Below are 19,464 nucleotides of genomic sequence, written 5' to 3' on the forward strand. Positions count from 1 at the left end.
CAGGACCTCCAGTTCTCCCTGCTTGTTTCCAAGGCTTTGTGCATTTGTATATAAGCACTTGAGATAACCTGTTGATCGCCCCTCATTCCCAGTATGAGGCAGGAGCCCTCCCCTCACAGACATTCCTGCCTGTGCTTCCTCCCAGTATCCCGCTTTCCCACTTACCTCAGGGCTTTGGTCTCCTTCCCCCGGTGAACCTAGTTTAAAGCTCTCCTCACTAGGTTAGCCAGCCTGCTAATATTTGGGAAACAAGGAATCATACTTTACGGGGGGAGCAACTTGGTAGCAGCCCCACGCTTGATTGACCCTATCATGCATCTAGCAAAAGGAAGGTTCCCTCTCTTATCCTCTCACTGCATGTAAAGGCCACAGTGATCTTCACACATATCATTGCAAATGTTTTTAAAACTATTCAGTTTAATGATGTTTTGCTACTGCTCAGAATACAGGGCTAGTAAGATGCATGCATTGTTATAGAGAACCATTTTATCTCTGATTGAAGAGAAGGCATTTGTGCCCCAAATGGTTATCTACTGAAAAGAGGGGAAAAAAAGTATGGACTATAGTACAACTGCAGATGTGGACATCTAATAATTGACTTAATCTATAGCCATCTAGCTCCACTGCCAGCACTTGGCAGTTTAACGATTCAAGTCATTCATCTGCACAAGTTATTCCTCTGTGCATAGGTGTCTGAAAGGTGGCTAAATCAGACACACAGTTCTTGTAATACATTGAAAACTCTAGTGTATCCTTGGACATGCCTAGAGCTTATGAAGGATCATGCTTGGACACTTGATTCTAAATTTTTTATTTAGCAATGCTCTTAGCATTGTTTGGCATCAGCATCCCGAAAGCAGCATTAAGATATTGTAAAAGCATAAAATAATTAAGCATGAGTTAGAGTGCACAGATGAAACCAGTACAAACATTTATTAAGCAGTATGCACCATTTATTTTAAACCAGTCATTTTCAGTATTAATATCCTATAATATATAAGCATTTATAGAATATATTATAGCTAAAGAGAAGGCGTAGAAGACATAACATGCCAAATTCACTACTAGGCAAAAGATGGTGTAGCTCCATTCAATTTAGGAGAGCGGTATCTTCTTATTGAAAGGGATGAATTTGACTTCATGTTTTTATATGAGTGACTCTTAACAAAATTACATCAGCCCTATGTAAACATTAGTTACCAGCCACTCTGACCCACCACAGTCTTGCACAACTAATTTAGGACCAAATTCTAAACTAATTTTGATTTCTTTGTATGGCTCCTTATTTTCGTCATATACCTAGCACTGTATTTAATGAAAGCCTCCTTTATGCATCCAACATGAGAACTTAGTCCAAAGTCCACCATATGGGTAGAAAATATTTACAAGTATGAACATTCAAATAATCCACTTTTACTGGAGCAAATCATATGACCATTTATCTTCCTGTAAACGTATAATAACAGAAAATCCTTACTTAGTATTAAGTGGTTTATTAATCTTATGGTATGGAACCCTGTATATATGGTGTAAAACCATGTACATAAAATAGTCATAGCATTTCTCAGAACAGCATATTTTACAAGTTTACATTTACATGGCAATTATTTCCTTCCAATGCTGTGTGCATCAGTCTGTATGTGCAAATCATTCCAAAATAGATACCACCTAAAGAACAATTCTGAATATAAATATGTAGTTTATATTAGTCTTATGTACAACCAAAGAAAATATCAAAGTATGTAACAACAATATTTATACATCAAAACTCTTTCAAACTACCGCTCCACTTCTTTAACGAAGTATACAATATCAAAAATAAGGGTACCAATTGTCTAATACAATATTTTTCATGTGGAGCATACAGTGATACAAACTTTACTTGCTTTGCCTAAAATATATTACTTTACAATATCACGCCATTGTCTTTCCAGCTATATAAATATAATTTGTGTCTTAGAGAACTTTATTAAATGAAAAAATTTACAGAATCTGGAATGAGATTAATTAGAAACCAGATGTGAAGTTAGTAAAGATTAAGTACAAATAAACGTATGTGATCTTCTGGCTCTGAGCTACTGTGATTTTGAGTGGCCAGAGATGAAAGCTCAGTTCAAGATTTCAGGGCCCGGTGTGGGTTTTGGCTACTGTGTAATGCCGATACAACATTTAGTAAAGTGGTATGAGAACAGCTTCAGGGAAAACATTCACAGCCTTTCTATTTGAAGGATGAAAGGTATTGCAATGACAGAGAGCATGTTGGAAAAATACCAAAGGGAGATGCTAATTTAGGGAAGATGCGAGACACAACATGTCAAAAAATGTTCCTCCTCAAGCTCTGACATGCTTCACTACATACAGAAAAAATTGCAGCTATTTAAAAACAATAACAATGTTGGCTTATGGGGCCAGATCTTTCAGCCTCATTAAGTGCCCACCAGAGTAGTGTAAGAGGCCCTTTAAACCGTCTTACGCAGACGGCTGAGGCTTCATCCAGCACTCTCCTTCCCTCAGAGTAAGGGGTATAGTGGGGAGGGGGAAAAGAGGAAAGATGGGGCCAGAAAGTACAGCACTCTGCCCAATCTTCAGCCAGCACAGTAGTTCTTAGGACTGCTTTGTTGGTGCCATTTACAGTAGCTTTTTGGGCTATTCTAAGATATGTTAAGGACTGTTTTAGCCCCCTGTTGGGCTGAGGGCTAGGGGAGATGGAAAAGTGATTTAAAGTCACCTTTGCTTTCCCACTAACAGTGCTGTGCTCAGCATGAACTACATGCAGCTAAGGTCTGAGCCCATGAAGTGTAGGAAATGAAACACATAGGAAATAAACAGAAGAGAACTAAGTTACAGAATTTTTTAAAATTCTGGTTCAATTTAGTGCTCTGTGAAGTGACACATTATTATTAGAAACTAGAATCATCCCCAGGACAAAGGAAGCCACCCTGGCAATGCACCTCAGCCCCAGCCAGCAATGACCGTTGCTATTTCAACCCTATGTCTTCCATATGATGCTTTAAAAGCATACTATCACTCATCTGTACTTATCATATTAAGGATTTGAACCCAATTTCCAGTAGTGAAAGTGTACTGCATGCATCTGTCATGCTCTTCTTTAGAGTTTTTGCCTTGCCTCAATAGGGTGTTTTCCCCTTTGTTCTGCCCAAAAGTGGGGGTGCGTACCTGGCCACTTAGCATATAAGAGCTCAATCCAGCTCCTACTGAAGTCAGTGGAGATACTTCCATATCATTACACAATAAAAAGCTCCACGTTCATCTTCCTTTTCTTAATAAAATACATATTTTTAAGAAAAGATTTGTGAGAATTTATCTTTTGCTTGCAAAAGAAAATGACAGTTTTAAATACTTTTAAAATATAAAATGGCCAAATTGAGCTTTCAGAAATCAACATAGCTTCATTAAAGTCAATGGACCAACACTGATTTACACCAGCACAGGATCTGGCCCAAAATGTGTTACATGTTTATGCCCATCCAGGAACCACCAAAACACCTTTCAGATCATAGAATATCAGAGTTGGAAGGGACCTCAGGAGGTCATCTAGTTCAACCCCCCTGCTCAAAGCAGGACCAATCCCCAGTTTTTGTCCCAGATCCCTAAATGGCCCCCTACAAGGATTGAACTCACAACCTGGGTTTAGCAGGCCAATGCTCAAACCACTGAGCTATCTCTACCCCCAAATCTCACTCTCACTCTTGTATTAGAGGAGCTCACAATTCTGATTCTTTATCAGTCTCACAAATATAGTATTCATCATCTGTGGTGGTATCAGTGTCTGAGTCTGAATAAACCATTAGTTCTTCTCCATAGATGTCAATTGGGTCTCTTGGGGATGAAGCATCTACTGACATTTTGGTCCTAGCAGAACTTGAGCTCAAGAGCTCAGCCCTCTTTAAAGAATCAGTCTCTTCACTTCTCAGAAACCCAGGGTTTTTAAGAAGACATGGTCTCCATAATCTCCCTTCTGTGAGCGATCGCTTGATATTTTCCAGGAACGCCAGTTGTTGTTCTTTTCCAAATATACCAAACTCAATAGAAGGATACATCACACTGCTAGTGCCGTAGGTGGTCTTCCTCTTATCATACGAAGCCCAGTTTTCATTTTCATCACAAGAACACAGCTCGGAATAAGATTTAAACTTTCTACTGTACCTGCTTTCTTTAGGTAGACAGTTACTTCCAGAGCCAGGGTTGTCATGGGAATCTTGAGTATAGGTGCTTTCAGAAAAGTGACGTTCACGTTGATTCTTTGCATGACTTACGCGTGACTGATTACTGTGCAGGTGTGCATTTTTTAAACTCTTTGACCGATGGTGGTTTTGATCATGATCACGCTCATCTGGGGAAAGGACCTGTTTCTGAATACAAACACTTGCCTGCATATTTTTTATAAACGGGTTGGAGTTTTTGTCAGTTAAAAATGGCAACAGTAGAGGATCATAGGAACTACCAGTACTTGTTCTCTTTTGATTGCCTGAATCTGCTTCAGTAGCTCTGGAAAAGATGGTCTGATTTCTGTTTTCCAACCCCTGGCCAACTGTTTGGGAATTTTTACTTCTTGCAGCTCTTTCCTTTGGAAATAGGGTTGTGGGGCTCAGCATGCTTTCCACTTCATTCTCGTTTTGTTTGGGATTGTTGACTTCTCTTCTCTGGTTGCATGAATTTGCAAAAGGCCCTTGATTCTTGTTTTTAACTAACAACGGAGAGTCATCATTAGCTTGTGATCTCTTATTCTTCTCAGATATTTTGTGAACAGGGCTGTTACAAACACCAGGGGTCAGATTTTGATTCTGGTCTTCATTCCCAGTTTGCAGAAATGGCTGGGTAGAAGCAGGGGAACGCAATGTGCTGTGGGTCATGTTAATCTCTAACGAAGTGGTACCTCCATCATTCTGTGAAAATATATTACTTACGTGTGGTTTGGGGTTTACATTTTTACTAGAAAATTTTCGGCTTGTTTTGTAAATGGCTGCCACTTCATTTTTAACTGAGGGCCTGTTTTTCCTTTTTTCTATATTACTGACTTTCTCTCTAGTGCCATCAGACCTAAGCTTATTTTTGTTCACTGCACTTTGCAGATCCTGTGTGACACTGGAGAGTTTATCTTCACTGTACGTCACAGCTTTCTGCAAACTAGTGCAATCTTTGTCCATCTGAGTGTTCAGGGATATTTGCTCTTGTTTAGTTTTGGGGCTCACTAACTCATGTGTGTCTGGGATACCTGTTTTGGCTGGTTGAAGTACAGGTTTAGCTGCAGAAACCGTGCCAAGCTGAAATGGTTTGTTATGTGAATTTTGAAGCATTTGTCTATCAGAAATTAATGCTTCATCGGTGCTATTTCTGGAACTTTCAGCTCCTAATTGAAATCCAGTACATTTATTGTTATATAGGGAAATGCTTTGCTGTTGAAAATCTGATCTCTCTTTGGCTCCTGCATCATGTCTAGATTTACTTTCAGCAGAGGTTATTGGTGTTTTATTGACTGCAGACTCTATATGACTTTTTCCTTCATGGAAACTATTTTTATCTAACTGGGGTGGTAAAATATTCTGATTGTTACTCCCTCCTACTTTAATAGATTGCTGGCAATTTTTGGAGTCTCTGTTTTGCACACGATTAGTATTATTAATTGCAGAAGTAAAATTAAAAACATTCTCTGGAGGGTCTTTGGGTTTTTGGGGGGTTGACAAAGTGGAGATTAACGGTGTATCAGTATGCAATATGTCCTCCTTCTCTTTACTTTCTTTACCTGAAGAAAAGCATATATCAATATTTTGGTTGTGTGAAACAGTAGAAATTGCCTTAACAAAAGTATCTGCTTCTGCAGTGGATTCTGGATCACGAATAGAAATGTCTGATGTCACCATGTCAGGAAGTACAGATGTGCTTTCTTTTAATGCAAGCCCTGGTGAAATATCTTTCTTATTATGTACAATGCTCATTGATTGTGAAGTACATACTTTCTCAGTGCTGGGAGAAAAATGTGAGCTTTCCTGATCAGTGTCAATAGCTCCTGTCTTTGCATTCTGGGGTGTCATTGAAGCTGCAGGAGTTTGATCAGGAGTATGTGGGGGTCTCTCTTTTTCTAAGGTGCTAGGAAAAGCTACATTTGCTAAACCCATATGAACTTCAGAGTTCTTGTTTGGCATTTTTGGTGATTTAGATTTTTCTGTGAAAAGAGGTAAAGCTGTCCTCTCTGGATCGTCTAGAAAGAGGTTACACAATGTTCTTGAATGACTCCGTGGTAAGGTGTAATAAATTGAAACCAACTCGTGATATTCAACATGATCCTCATCACCAGAAACTGTAAATGTGCTAATAGTTCTATATTTCTGCAAAGAATCCCCCATTTCCTTTTCCAAACAGTCTGAAAATACAGGGGATTCTTTTTTGTTTACAAGTTTCTCTCTCTCTGTAAGTCCATCTGATTCAGAGACTACTGTACTTCCACTTATGGAGTGGTTAGGGCTCCTGTTTAGAGACAAAGGGTGATCCTTAATTTGCAGGACATTTCCTTTGATATCTGTAATACCATCTAAAGGTATTTGTCTTATTGAAGAATGCGCTGATCCTAAAGAAGATATTTTATCTTCTTGATTAAAAGAAAAGGCAGCAGTTCTGTCTGAGTTCTGCTTCTCTACATGATCCCACCTGGCTGTTTTGCTTTTAGGGAAAGAGATGGACATATCTGACATTACACTGCCAGCAATGCTAGCTGATTTTCTAGGTAAAGTGTAATAAACGACAGGAGGCTCCAGAGACTTAGGGTTGCTTTTACAAGGAGAGCCAGAAATGCTGCTACTATGTGTGTGTCTCAGTAACCTTCCTTGCCTATAGAGACTTTCAGTACAAGATGCATTTTGTCTTGCTTTTCCATTTTCTCTTTCCAAACAAAAATAGTTTAAACTACGTTCTGCAATCTCTGGGCTTCTGTCAAAACTATGTGCATAAATATTCTCACAGTTCCTGTTTTGTGAATCACCAGTAGTTAATTGACTATTATGGTCCTTACTGGCAAAAATATTTTGATCTTTGGGTTTTTCCTGGGGAATATCTTTTGCAACAATTTCTGCCAACTCAACTACTTTCCCACCTTCTGCTGGAGCTTCAGTAACTCTGCAATTCACTGAAGAATTAGTTGGAGTTTCTAAAGATTTCAGATAGCTCTTATGAGAAAAGTCTTCTAGAGAGCCTTGTGAACTATGAGACAGAAGTTCTGGAGGACTGGGCAATATGCTTTGATGGTTTGCCAATGTTTCAGTAATTGGAGCAGAATGAACTGTTGCACTACTTTGTAGAACATCTACCAGGAAAGACTCTCCCTTAGGAGTGATATGATCAGTAGTTTCTGCTCTCTGGCTTCCTAATTTAATGCCTTTTCTTTTTGCTGAATTAAAAAGATTATGTTCCCATTGCTTTAGATTTGAAAGAAACGATCCCCTTCTGCTCTCATCAACTGACAGAAGAGAAGGGGCCTGATTAAGTTCACTGTGAGCAGGAAGATCATTTTCCTTTCTTTGTAGGTTTCTTTTACAACTCTTTGATATGCTATTTTTTGTAATCTCTCTGGTGGCCGTGAGCTGGGTTTGTCTGCGTGAACTCAGTGAGAGAGGTGAATTAAGAATAGATGTGCTGTTTTGCAAGGCAGCAGCATTATTAGAAGGAGAAATCTGGGGATCAATGGTATTTTTTGTATCCACTTTCTGAGAAACTGGCTGTAATATTATGTCTTTAATACTCTTCTGGTCTGCCTTGCCTGATCGTTCCAAGTCTCTGACCTTGTCTGAAGCAGCTTTTTTAAAGTCTTTCTTAATATTTGTTTGGGTAACCAAAGGCTGTGGCTGGCTTTGGGAACCCTTAGTGGCAGAACTGCTGTTCTCTGCTACCAATTTCATTTTGACCCTTGAACCCAGTAAGACAGACTCATTAGACACATCTGTGTTGATGCTGGGTGAAGTAATGGCAGATTTATAAGGGAGACAGCTCTGAAGGTCTTTTGAATTCTTTGAAAGCAGTTTACTACTTGCACCACTTGATATCTCCACACTGTTTCTGTTCTCTGACACACATGTTTGAAAGCCACTCTGACGGCACTGTGAAGCAAGTTTAGCATTCTTTGCATGTGCACTTTGCTGGTCATTTAAATTAGATGTAATCATTTCACAGTGAGCATCAGGGGAAAGAAACACTTCATCATTGTAGTACTGATAAATATCAGAACAGGAAGGGTGCTCCTCTTTTCTTCCAAAAGGAGAACTCTTTTGGTGCATTTGGAACCTACCATGACAAGCTGTATCTCTATAGTGGGACCTAGAGAGGTTGTTTTCCAACCAGCATAATGGATAATTCTCCCAGTTATCAAAGGATAGTGAAGTAGCAGCTTTGTCTGTGCAACTGACGCTACTAAACCAATTAGTACTTGACACAGCTCTTCTGAAATGGTGTTTTGACCGGTAAAATTCATATTCTCTGTTTTCATGCAGAGGGCAAGGATATGTATCCTGTTTTGTGGCATTATATTCCGTTAATGATTGAGTCCTAAAAAGATTGTCTTGATTTGATGTATGTCCAGAAGTATATGGTTTATTCCATACAATAGAAGAGAGGGGAATTCGCTTTGGGGTTTGCCGATTGTTCCTTTGTAAAAATCCACTGTTGTTCTCTGTTGCCAATAGATTTTGTAAACTAGTTGTTGAAAATGGGTCAGGGGATGCAGAAGATGGATATCTCTGAAGAGAACACACAGAGTAACTTCTCCCAACTGTACTCTTGCCTATATAACTGTTGTGTCCAAATCCACTGCCCTGTCTTATGGAAGGAAGATGCAAGCTACCTTCTGAGGACTCTCCAAAAGATACAGAAGACAGCCTTCTGCTCAGAACAGGATAACTACTGTCTAATGAATCCTTGTGCATGTAATCTTCTTTAGAGGCTGAATGGCGTCTGTTCATATATGTATCATAAAATTTCCTTGGTCTGTAGAAAATTTTATGATCCTCTTTGGCTCTTATTGTTCTTGTTGCATCAGAGAAAAATGTGCTGGGTGTTTCACTGCAGTTATTTCTGTGTCGTCCCCTAATAGCAGTCTGTCTGCTTGTACTGGGAAACAGATATTGTGCTCTTGGTCCACTGTCAACTAGACGCTTTCTGTTCACTGAATCTTGGGCTTGTTCCTGTGCCAGCTGGTCATCCAGATCACCTAGAACTACACAGAAAAAGATAGCTATTTTATTAGTGTTGTCAAACTAATTATGCTGAAAAGCGTAATGTACTATGTCAGCAACCAGATCAGGTTTTGAAAGGAGATACCTTCTCCATATTCAAATCCTGCCCCCAAATATACTTGTACTCATCAGACTAGGATTAATCTACAGAGACTTCATTTATAGAAAGGATCTCCCATCAGGGGTGCTGGAACAATTTTTATAATGGGAGTGATGAGAGCCCTTTAGCCAAACTGTAAACCCTGTATATAATGGAAACCACTTCAAGCCAGGGGGTGCTGCAGCACCCCCAACACCTTTAGTTCCAGCACCTATGTCTCCCATATCCAGTTACATGTGTGTTGTTGGTACTACAGTCTAAAAACAGCATGAGTGCACACACTTACCACGGAAGAACTCTTTTTCTAGCTGTTCATTCCATATAGGTGCACTGTCCTCCATCATTTCAGCTTGAGTTGCATCAAATAAATTACCAGGTAGTTCAGCTGGTAAAGATGAGTTGCATATTTCAGCCTGTTGAAAAGTTTGAGAGACTGTATGGCTTATTTTCATAGCAAAACAAATCATCTTAAAATGAAAAAGAGAAGAGAAAACCCTAATGGGTTCTAATATTCTTTTTAATAACATATGCCTGAAGTCACAGTGCTGCATGTTTGAAGTATTAAACTCTACATAGTAAGAACAAGGGATTTGGAACAACCATCTATAGTTCAGACTTTCACTTGATTTTGGGGGGATTTTAGTCCATCTTCTTGTCCAGAGGCTGTAGCACATCTTCTTGTCCAGAGCACATTAATGGTGGTTCTGTATTATAACTGATATTTGTAGTTGTTGGCTGTTTACTCATTTCACCTCCACATACATTCTAGTAGGATATTGCCTCTGTAATTTAAATTTTCCTAATCCATTCTTCTTTAATGGGCACATTTACAACCCACGCCAACAACAGGTGGTGTTCACCTCCCAGCAAAAATGTAAATACCACAGTCACCTCTCCTATACTAAGATTTCATCTTTACACAATACTACAACTAATTTAGTAGTATTTTATAAATATTACAGTAAAGACTGATTAGTAATGGTTTAATGAAACAAATTCCATTTGTGATGCTTTACTCTTGAGTTTTAAAATTGTACTTTCACATGCGCACTAATTAAAAAAATTCAGTAATTAGTAATCAGTCTCACAAGTACCTGTTTCCCCCTTCCCCAGTCCACCCCAGTGGGAAGCAATCCCACACAGAAGTTGCAGTTTGGTCATGTGTGATTCTTCCCAGGGTTATCCAGGGTTGGGAGGTACCTTGCTATACCACATGTCCTTAATCTGTGAAGTCGGTCTGTGCCTGCCATGGATCAGCTACCTAATTACATCAGCCTCTGGCAACACAAGCACTGCCTTCCAGGCCTCTGCAGGCCTTGCTCTCTCTGTACAGGTTAGCTATAGGCACACACAACCCCTTAGCTCCCAAACATCTCTCTGGAGTGCCAAGCCCTGGTCCCCTGAGCACTCACACAACTCCTAGATTCTCTGCTCCCAAAGGAATAGCACACACCAGCTTACTAGATTCAACACAGGATCACTGCTCCATTTAACACACAGCACTGAGATACATTTACAGTGAAAACAAGAATGAAGTTTATTATTAAAGAACTGAGATTCAAATGATAGTAAGACTATTAGAAACAAACTGATACATATAAAACAAAATCGTAACACATTTGCTAGAGCCTAAACTTAACACACATGGCATTCCAGTCTCCTACAGGATAGCTTACCCCAAGTCCTTTTCCCAGTGTTTTCAACCAGCGTGGCTGAGATTCCCCTTGTCATAAGATCAAGCCTGCTGCCAGCTTGTCTTCCCAGCTTGAAGGATGCCAGAGCATCTCTCTGCACCCACAGATATATGACCCCAGACCTTTGATCTTCCTCTAAAACAGGGTTCCTCCCCTCCTCCTGCTGTTTACCTCTTCCTGTTAATTTCCTTCTGAAATCTCCACAAACTCTTCATTAGCATTAGACTCAGTGTGCTAACAGATTTCCATTGTGAGATACACAAAGGTTAGCTAAGGAGAGAAGTGTGTCTCACTACCTGTCTGGAGAAGTTTCCCTCAAGGCAAGCTACCTTTGAGAGAACCTGCCTTTAAATGGAAGGCCTAGAGAACACAATTTTCAGCATATATACAAATCTCACATAGTTTCGGTATATACATCTCTGAATGATTATGATGACCTGTGTGACACAGGCTTTCATTAGAGACCTTACATTACATTCTTTTGGTGAACCCAGGGGATTGCTGTGCCCCTATGTACCTCACTGCCCTTTGCCAGTTACCATTAAGAAGTCTTTGGGTCACATCATCAGAAAGGGACACCCTTTAGGGGGACTAAAATGGAGGACCAGAATGCTGACTGTATGAGCTATTCTCTGCTGAGCACCTCTTTGGGTCCCACCATGGAATGGGGGTGAAGTCCCTTCATGACCTTTCCTGCTCTGGTCTGAGTGATCTCAAGATCGATCAGACTGGTGCAGAGCCAGCAAATGCACATGGAAAGACTGAATGAGCCCTTTATTCCTGTGTAATACGGGACCAAAATTCCATAAAAATGTAGGGATTGCCAGACTGGATCAGACAGATGATTCATGTAGTCCAGTATACCGTATCTGACTTTAATGGATTTTGGCTGATTTACATGAGCTAAGCATCTGGTCCCACTCATTAAAAAAAAAAAAAAAATCTTTTCTATTGTAACTCTGGATGTTCTTGTTATTCATATAAACATCCAGTCTCTCTGAATCCTGCTCAGATCTTTGTTTCAATGATATACTGTGACAATGAATTCCTAAGGCTATCTGGGCATTGTATTTCCTTTTATCAATTTTAAATTCTGCCATTAGGTTCCTTGTTCTGGAAGTATGAGAGAGGGTAAGTAGGAGTGCCCAATTTATCTTCTTGATACTGTTCATTATTTGTATACCCTTATGTTCCCTGTTAGACTTGGTCTACACTACCATCTTATGTTGGTATGACTATGTCACTCAAGGGTGTAATATAGCCACACCCCTGAGCGATGTTGTTAAACCCGACCTAACCCTGGTGTAGATAGCACTATGTCAATGGGAGGACTGCTCCCATCGACATAGCTACAGCCTCTCGGAGAGGTGGCGTATCTACGCCGATGGGAAAAGCTCTCGTCAGTGTAGGTGGCATCTTCAGTAAATGCTACAGCAGCACAGCTGCACTGGTGCAGCACTGTAAGTGTAGACAAGCCCTCAGTTGTCTCCTCTCTGATTACACCATGTAACAGAGGGCATGTTAGTAATACAGGGCAATGAAATGGTTAAAACTGAGACTCTGAGCCAACTTCATCCCAGGTGTAATTCTGTTGATATCCAAGGACTACATTGAAGTCACACCAGAGCAGAATTTGGTGCCTCATGCTTGAAACGTCCGTGTCTACCAATCTGGAGCATCCAGCCAAAGCAAATCACCTGAAGTTAGAACACAAAGGAGCCTTCCTAGTGCCCAGGCTCTATTTAGCTAAAGTAGTTCATCTTGACATCAAAAAGCCTCATTCCTATAAAAGCTCAGCGCATAGCACTCTCAGTGTATGGGAGTTCTGTGCACCGAGGGCTTGCAGAATCAGACAAAAAATACTGTTGGACCAAATCTTACTCTCACTGGGTGAAATTCACCCCCATGCATAAGACCGACACAAGGCCTATGCATCGCTTAACTCCCACTTAAGGCCTAAAAATAGGATTTAAGTGGTTCATAGGTTTCGTGCAGGCTGTCTGCATGGGGGTGAATTTCACCCACTGAAAAGCCCCTTACTAGACAGACAGTCCCACTGACATCACTAGAACCAGTAAAGGTGGCAGAATCTGTGCCTAACAGAATCTGAATGATCTGCATCTGAATGTAAACTTGCACTGAGGCCAGAAATCATGTGGATATATGCTCAACCTGTTTGTAAGCACAGATGCAACAAATAAAACTAAAACAATTATAAATATATCCAAACGGTAAATATTTGTTCAAAGTGAGTTCACATTTATTTGCGCTTTGGTTACTACTAACAAAATATATCTTGTGTTTGTCCCGTAACAATAATTTATTAAATAATTTCCTTGTTAAAGAGAACTGAAACTGCACTGCAGAAGTTAGACTGCGGACTTCTTTGGAGACACTCGTACAATAAATGGGGCAAATTCATCTCTTGTGTGACACCACTGAATTCAACAGGCTTACACCACATATGAATTTCCCCATGTATTTAAATACAGAATTGCAAGAGTCATGTTTAAATAAGTAGCCAGCTGGACATAAAGTCTATTCTACAAAGACAGTGGACTAGTACTCAAAATATTCTCTGCTTTAAACATTTTTGACAATAAAGTTACCAAGCTACTTACCTGTGCCATTTCCTCAAGTTTGGAAGAAGTATGAGCGCCCAGAGCAAAGCTGTCATATCTGTGAAAAGAATTTAAGATGCTACTTTGAAGATGAACGCAATAACATTTTACAAGGGCGTAAATAACCGGCTTCCTTCCTTTTAATAGCAAGCAAGAAGCTTCCGAAAATACTTTTTATGAAGAGTCCACAGAGATTGTCATGTTGTTTCTCAAATGCATCTTCTGATATATTTTTTTCACCCATCAGGTTGCTCGAATCTGCAACTTGTTAATGTTCCAAGTGAACAGCCAAGAAGGGACCTCAGATTAATGGCACTTATGCTGTTGGAATATCAGTAAGGTAACTCTGCATCTGTCATTCTAACATAAACGGTTATTTTGCAATCGTAGGTCATTTTCCAAGTGACAAGAATTTATTAAATACTGAGGAGAATCAAAGGTTTTGGTTATATGACCTATAACACTCAAAATGGCCTGAGAGCTACTTCTCTGAAAGACTGCCTCTCTTTCTGTCCCAAATTGCCACAGTGGAGATCACAGGGGCACCCCATTTGTATAAAAAAGTGGGGGAATTGACAGATGATTCTCTATAAGGCCCTGGGGAATTTGCTCCCACCAGTCCAAAGTAATCCTAGTTTTTCAATTTTCAGTGCACACTGCAAGACCTAACTATTATCCCCGGTTGTGAGGGATTGCCAGGACTCTGGTGGGAGTCCTTGTAAGGATCTTCAGTCATTTTTTAGATGCTGCATTAATGTTAATTATTGGCCAAAAGAGGATTGTATATGAAATAATGTATTTTTAGAATTGTCGTTTTTTAAATGTGTCCAGGGGCACCAAGAGCAAAGGACGGGCACTCTTTTTAATGGAATGAGTGTATACATCTAACTAACTAAATAAATAACCAAAGGAAAAAAGAGAAGTGCAGCTGATTTAAATGGGGATACTCACGTGAGTAAAGCAAGATGGATTTGTACCCACACAGGTGAAAAAAAAAAAAGTTCCTAATTCAAATGAGGAAATTAAACCAACTGCAGTAAGATATGGTTCCTTCTCCCACTTGCAGACCTTTGTTTAAAAATTAACATGCCTATCCCCTTCCAAAAGGGTATTGAAAAGAATTTTGCCTAGCTTGTGGTTGCTCTTAACTGTTCAGCCCTCCTCCCAGAGGGCTTTGTTTTGCTTATTCTCATTTTTTGTGATCACTCCTGTCTATGAAAGTCTTTTTTTACAGTCATTATTTATTTTGGTTCTTAAGGCTTTCGCTGGACTGAGGTAAATTATTTTATTGTGCTTCAGCAGCAAGTATAAACTGGCTTGTTGGCATGTTCTGTGTATCCGAGTCTTTCTTCCCACTGTGCTTTGTCATTTGTTTGTAATGCGCTTGCAGGCAGGGAAGAACGGTTGGAAGGGATAGTATTTTGTTTTTGCAATTGGGAAGGTTAAAATCAGGATCCCTTCCTCATAGAGGGCATCATCCAAAACCCACTGAAGCATATGGAAAGATTCCCTTTGATTTCCATGGGCTTTGCAGAATAAGGCTCTATGAGCCTGTTCCACTCCTTAACTCTGCTTGATAGCAGTTAATCATGTGAATATTCCCATCAAAGTCAATGGGATTACTACTCAGTGTGTGTAAGGGTTTCAGAATCAGATCTCAAAGCCATAGTTAACTTTTGCTTTAAGCTACATGATGCAGAATATGCATTAACACTTTTAACACAATGTATAGAGTTGAGCTTGTGGTATTTCGGAATCTTTACAATGATTTCTTTCAAACCAAATGCGGCGAGTTTGGTGTTCTGTTTTGTAAACAATCTCAAGTCTTATTCCATTAGAAATGGAAAAAATTCTATTGGCTGCTTCAACTTTGCAGATGGAAAATGGTTCTGTACAGCACACTTGCAAGTGCTGTCCCTAGCCCAGTTTTAATTATTCCAAGCAGTGGGACATCCATTATTCCTGTTCCAATAGATCTAGCCATCAGAAATGTTGGTTTTTTTTTAATATTCTGGCCAAATTTTCACATTCCTAATTTAATCTCATTACTCCTGGTTACACCTCCTTGCACCATCCTAAATAATTTTTCCTCATCCTTGTTCTTAGCACTCTAAGTAATAGATGATGATGTTCCTCCTTTGTTGTCTCCTAGTCAAATTACAATAATCTTGTGTCCTACATCAGTCCCTCCAGCCCTCTAATAATTCTCATTGCTCTACTCTGAACTCCATCCAGTTTGTCAGCATTTTGAAATTAAAGGTTTATTTTCCTACATGCAAGTATTTCTTAAATTCATTACCACAGAAACCAGAAATAATTTGATTTCTTTTGGTCATCAAACCACGAACACACACGAAACTAGGTACCTGTAGCTAGACAGCTGATTATGGAGTGCAACACTAAAAGAGTGATTGTATTTAATAATAATACACAATAACTCCATGAGATAGATTCTGAAACAAATTGTTAGTTTCAGTCGGGCTCGAATCTGCAATGGCCCGTGCCTGGGTTCTCTCTCAGATCGCAGTCTAATTCCTTTTAGTATTCATATGAGTCTTTTCATATTTGTACGAGCATTACACAGTACCTAGCTACACAACAATCAAATTATGCAAGCATGCTGAAAACACATGGTTAAGTAAAATTTAGCGCTTCTTTTTAAATGTAACACCAATTTAAACATGCTATAAGAAGAGGAGAAGAATAACTTAAAACATCAAATGCCTAGAATCGAAAACAATCACAGGTTGTACCTACTGCAAACTTTTGGTGTTACAACCCTTTTATTAGCCTCTTAAATAGCTCCACGTAAAGAGACTTCTTTTTGCAGCCTTCCATAATATTTTTCCCACAACAAAACACCCCACAGCAGATGACACTTTTTCTTTCCTCCCCCTCTTTCCCAAAAGAGACAAAGTACCATTTAAACAGTCGCTAATATCTAGCTGTTTACAGGCTTCTGCCAGTCAAGCTTACTTACATGACTTACAGTGCTGCTGCCTATTGTATATCATTTACTCTCCAAATAACTTTACCTGGTGACAGGCAAAGTATTTTTATTGCTCGTCTACACATAAAACAAGTCACATGCAAAGACAACACCTAGAAAGGGCGGAGAAGTTTTCAGTAGGGAGACGTGACTAGGCTATTTAGTAATTGGCTCAGCTCCACATCAGAATAGCCTTGCTGTTTATTTTTCAAATTCTGCCTTGTAATGAGTCAAGATCAGTGGTAGGCAGCATGCGGGCCTCATGCGGCCCATTAGGGTAATCTGCTGGCAGCCCCTGAGACAGTTTGTTTACACTGACCGTCCGCAGGCCGCCCGCAGCTCCCAGGGGCTGTGGTTCACCATTCCCGGCCAATGGGAGCTGTGGGAAGCAGCACGGGCTGCAGGGACGTGCAGGCCACCACTATCAGCAGCTCCCATTGGCTGGGAACAGCGAACCACAGCCACTGGGACCTGCGGGCGGCCATGTCTGCAGACGGTCAATGTAAACAAACTGTCTCACGGGCCGCCAGCAGATTACCCTGATGGGCCGCAGGTTGCCCACCATTGGTCAAGATCATCTGAATCCGAGATCTAATTTATACATTTTCTGTTGAAAAATTAGGATAAATATATAATTAGGAAAACCAAAGCAGTGAGTACATACCATTATATGCATCTTCTATTGCTTTTTCAAAAAAGCCATTTTAATACTGGTAAAGGCTGCCAAATTGAAGAGCCCAGAATCTGAAGCCCCCTAGGCTTTGGTTTCATTTGATCTCATCCCCCAAGACTGATTTCACACCAGTATATGGGTATATCCCTCCTGAAACCCTATTCTCTTTCTCAGTTACACAAATGCTCCTTTATGCTGTTTTGCTAGCATGGAATGGCCTCCTGAATACTCCCTATACAGAGAGCCACCCTGGTTTGCATAGAGAGGATGTGAGAGCTCTACATTGGTCCTGCTCCCAGTCCCCAGTGTAGGGGTTATGCCAAAGGTGAAGAAAGAGAGGGAATAGCTGGACTGTGCTGTGCCACGGCTAGTATCTGCTTCCCAGCACTCATGGGGGGCCAGTAATTTTCAATTACTGTCACCTTGCTGCTCTGCTAATGTGGGAGGAGCTCTCTGGAAACATCTGCAAGGCTACCTCACTGTCCCTCTTCAGATCCCACCTTAAAACTCTCCCCTGCTGCAATACAAAAACCTCACCAACTGTTAAGCAGCTGGTGTGCTAAAACAACTGCTTATCACACTGACCAGTATTGTCTCATTATTACCTTGTGCTTTCTTCCCCCTCTCCCAGTCTGTTGTTGCATCTACCTGTTGTCTCGTATTATTTATTATTTGCATTATTATAGCACCTAGGATCCCTGGTCAGGACCCTGCTTTGTTAGGCTCTGTACACACACAGAACAAAAAAGACAGTCCTTGCCCCAAAGAGCTTACAATCTAAGTTTGTCTTACAAAAAGTCTGTACGCTCTTCAGAGCAGGGTCCACGTTTTTGTTGTGTGTTTGAAAAGGACCTTGTACCATGTGCCCCTGATCCATGACTGATGACCCCAAGCATTACCTCAATATAAACAACAACAACAACAACATCATCGCATCACAAAGAGGGGTTTGACAGTGAGGTGTTGCCAATGTGTCTACAAACTACTTGAATCTATTATCCAGGCTCCATGAAGAAGGGGCATAATGGGCTAGAGCTGCTGTTATAGCCCGGAGACCGTAACAACCATGCCGCTTTTGTGCAAAGCCTCAGCAAATGAAATTTCATCAAAGGATGGGAATTTGGCCCTTACTTTCTACTTAGTCTTTATTCTTTCTGACATTTAACTGATAACTTCACATTACATAACCAAATAAAATCATGCTCCTACTGGGACATGTGAAAAGCAGTAGGCTGGAGGAGCATCTAATTTAAAGGGAGCTGTACACAAAGTTTTGCAAGCGAGGCACGAAACAATTAATTTTCTTCTTCTAACTACCATTAAGTAGTAGAACGAACACCTGTTGTGTATAGCTCACCGTGGCTGCTGCCGAGTCTGATGCTTTAAACTGTGCTTCCTTGATTTTTTGAAGGAGAAGAGTGAAGCGAAAGGAGTTCTGAATCCCAGAATGGAAGGTGAGACATTCTTTTGCGCTTGTGGATTTTGGGGAGATGACATTTTAAACTCTTTAGAATCTAAAAAAAAATTAAAATGTTGCAATTATTTGATTTATTTCCAGTTCTTGTTAAAATCTAATTTTTTAAACCATTTTTTAAATAAGCTACATCTTTGCATGCCTGAATAAAGGCAGGCAGTAAGCTGTAATTAAAGATGACCTGCAAAAGAAGCAAAAAGGGATTTGTTCCCTTTTGTGATTCTTTATTGACACAGCAAGTTTGTAGTTGTTTTCCCCAGACAAGTACATTTTCTTCTGCATAAAGGTTGTTAGAAATTTCAGACCATCACTGATTTCTTTTGACTGAGCAAAGTGACATGCTGGCCTTTGGTGTCTAACTGGAGAATGGGGGAAAAAGGTCCACAAAACACAGGTCCACATTTTCAAAAGGGACCAATGATTTTGGGTGCATCCGTGCTTGGGTGCCCAACATGAGATAAGTAAATTAGCCTGACTGTCAGACACTGCTGAACACCAGCCCAGTGAAAGTCAGGCCCCTGTTAAGATGTCTCCCATTGGGCATCTGCAATTAGTCATTTTTGAAAATTTTTACCAAAGATCCATAATGGTTGACTTCTCAAATGTGTAAGGCACTCAGGTACCACTGTACTGAGCATGCTATAAACACCATACAGACAGAATCATTGATTACA

At 40.1% G+C, this 19,464-nt stretch overlaps 1 protein-coding gene across 1 annotated transcript in view; it reads right to left on the reverse strand.

The window, feature by feature from the left end:
• Positions 1 to 953: 953 nt before the first annotated feature.
• The window catches only part of EXPH5 (exophilin 5), a gene marked incomplete at its 5' end in the record, with an annotated part of 49,134 nt that continues 30,623 nt past the window's right edge, over positions 954 to 19,464 (reverse strand). Inside the window, 4 exons of the mRNA XM_084622285.1 lie at positions 954 to 9,220; positions 9,626 to 9,752; positions 13,655 to 13,712; positions 18,674 to 18,830. Of these exons, the coding sequence (XP_084478411.1) occupies positions 3,726 to 9,220; positions 9,626 to 9,752; positions 13,655 to 13,712; positions 18,674 to 18,830 (5,837 nt within the window). The 3' untranslated portion in view covers positions 954 to 3,725. The remainder of the gene's footprint in view (positions 9,221 to 9,625; positions 9,753 to 13,654; positions 13,713 to 18,673; positions 18,831 to 19,464) is intronic.

Source organism: Lepidochelys olivacea, assembly GCF_965140295.1.
Source record: "Lepidochelys olivacea isolate rLepOli2 genome assembly, chromosome: 1".
NCBI classification, from domain to species: Eukaryota; Metazoa; Chordata; order Testudines; family Cheloniidae; genus Lepidochelys; species Lepidochelys olivacea.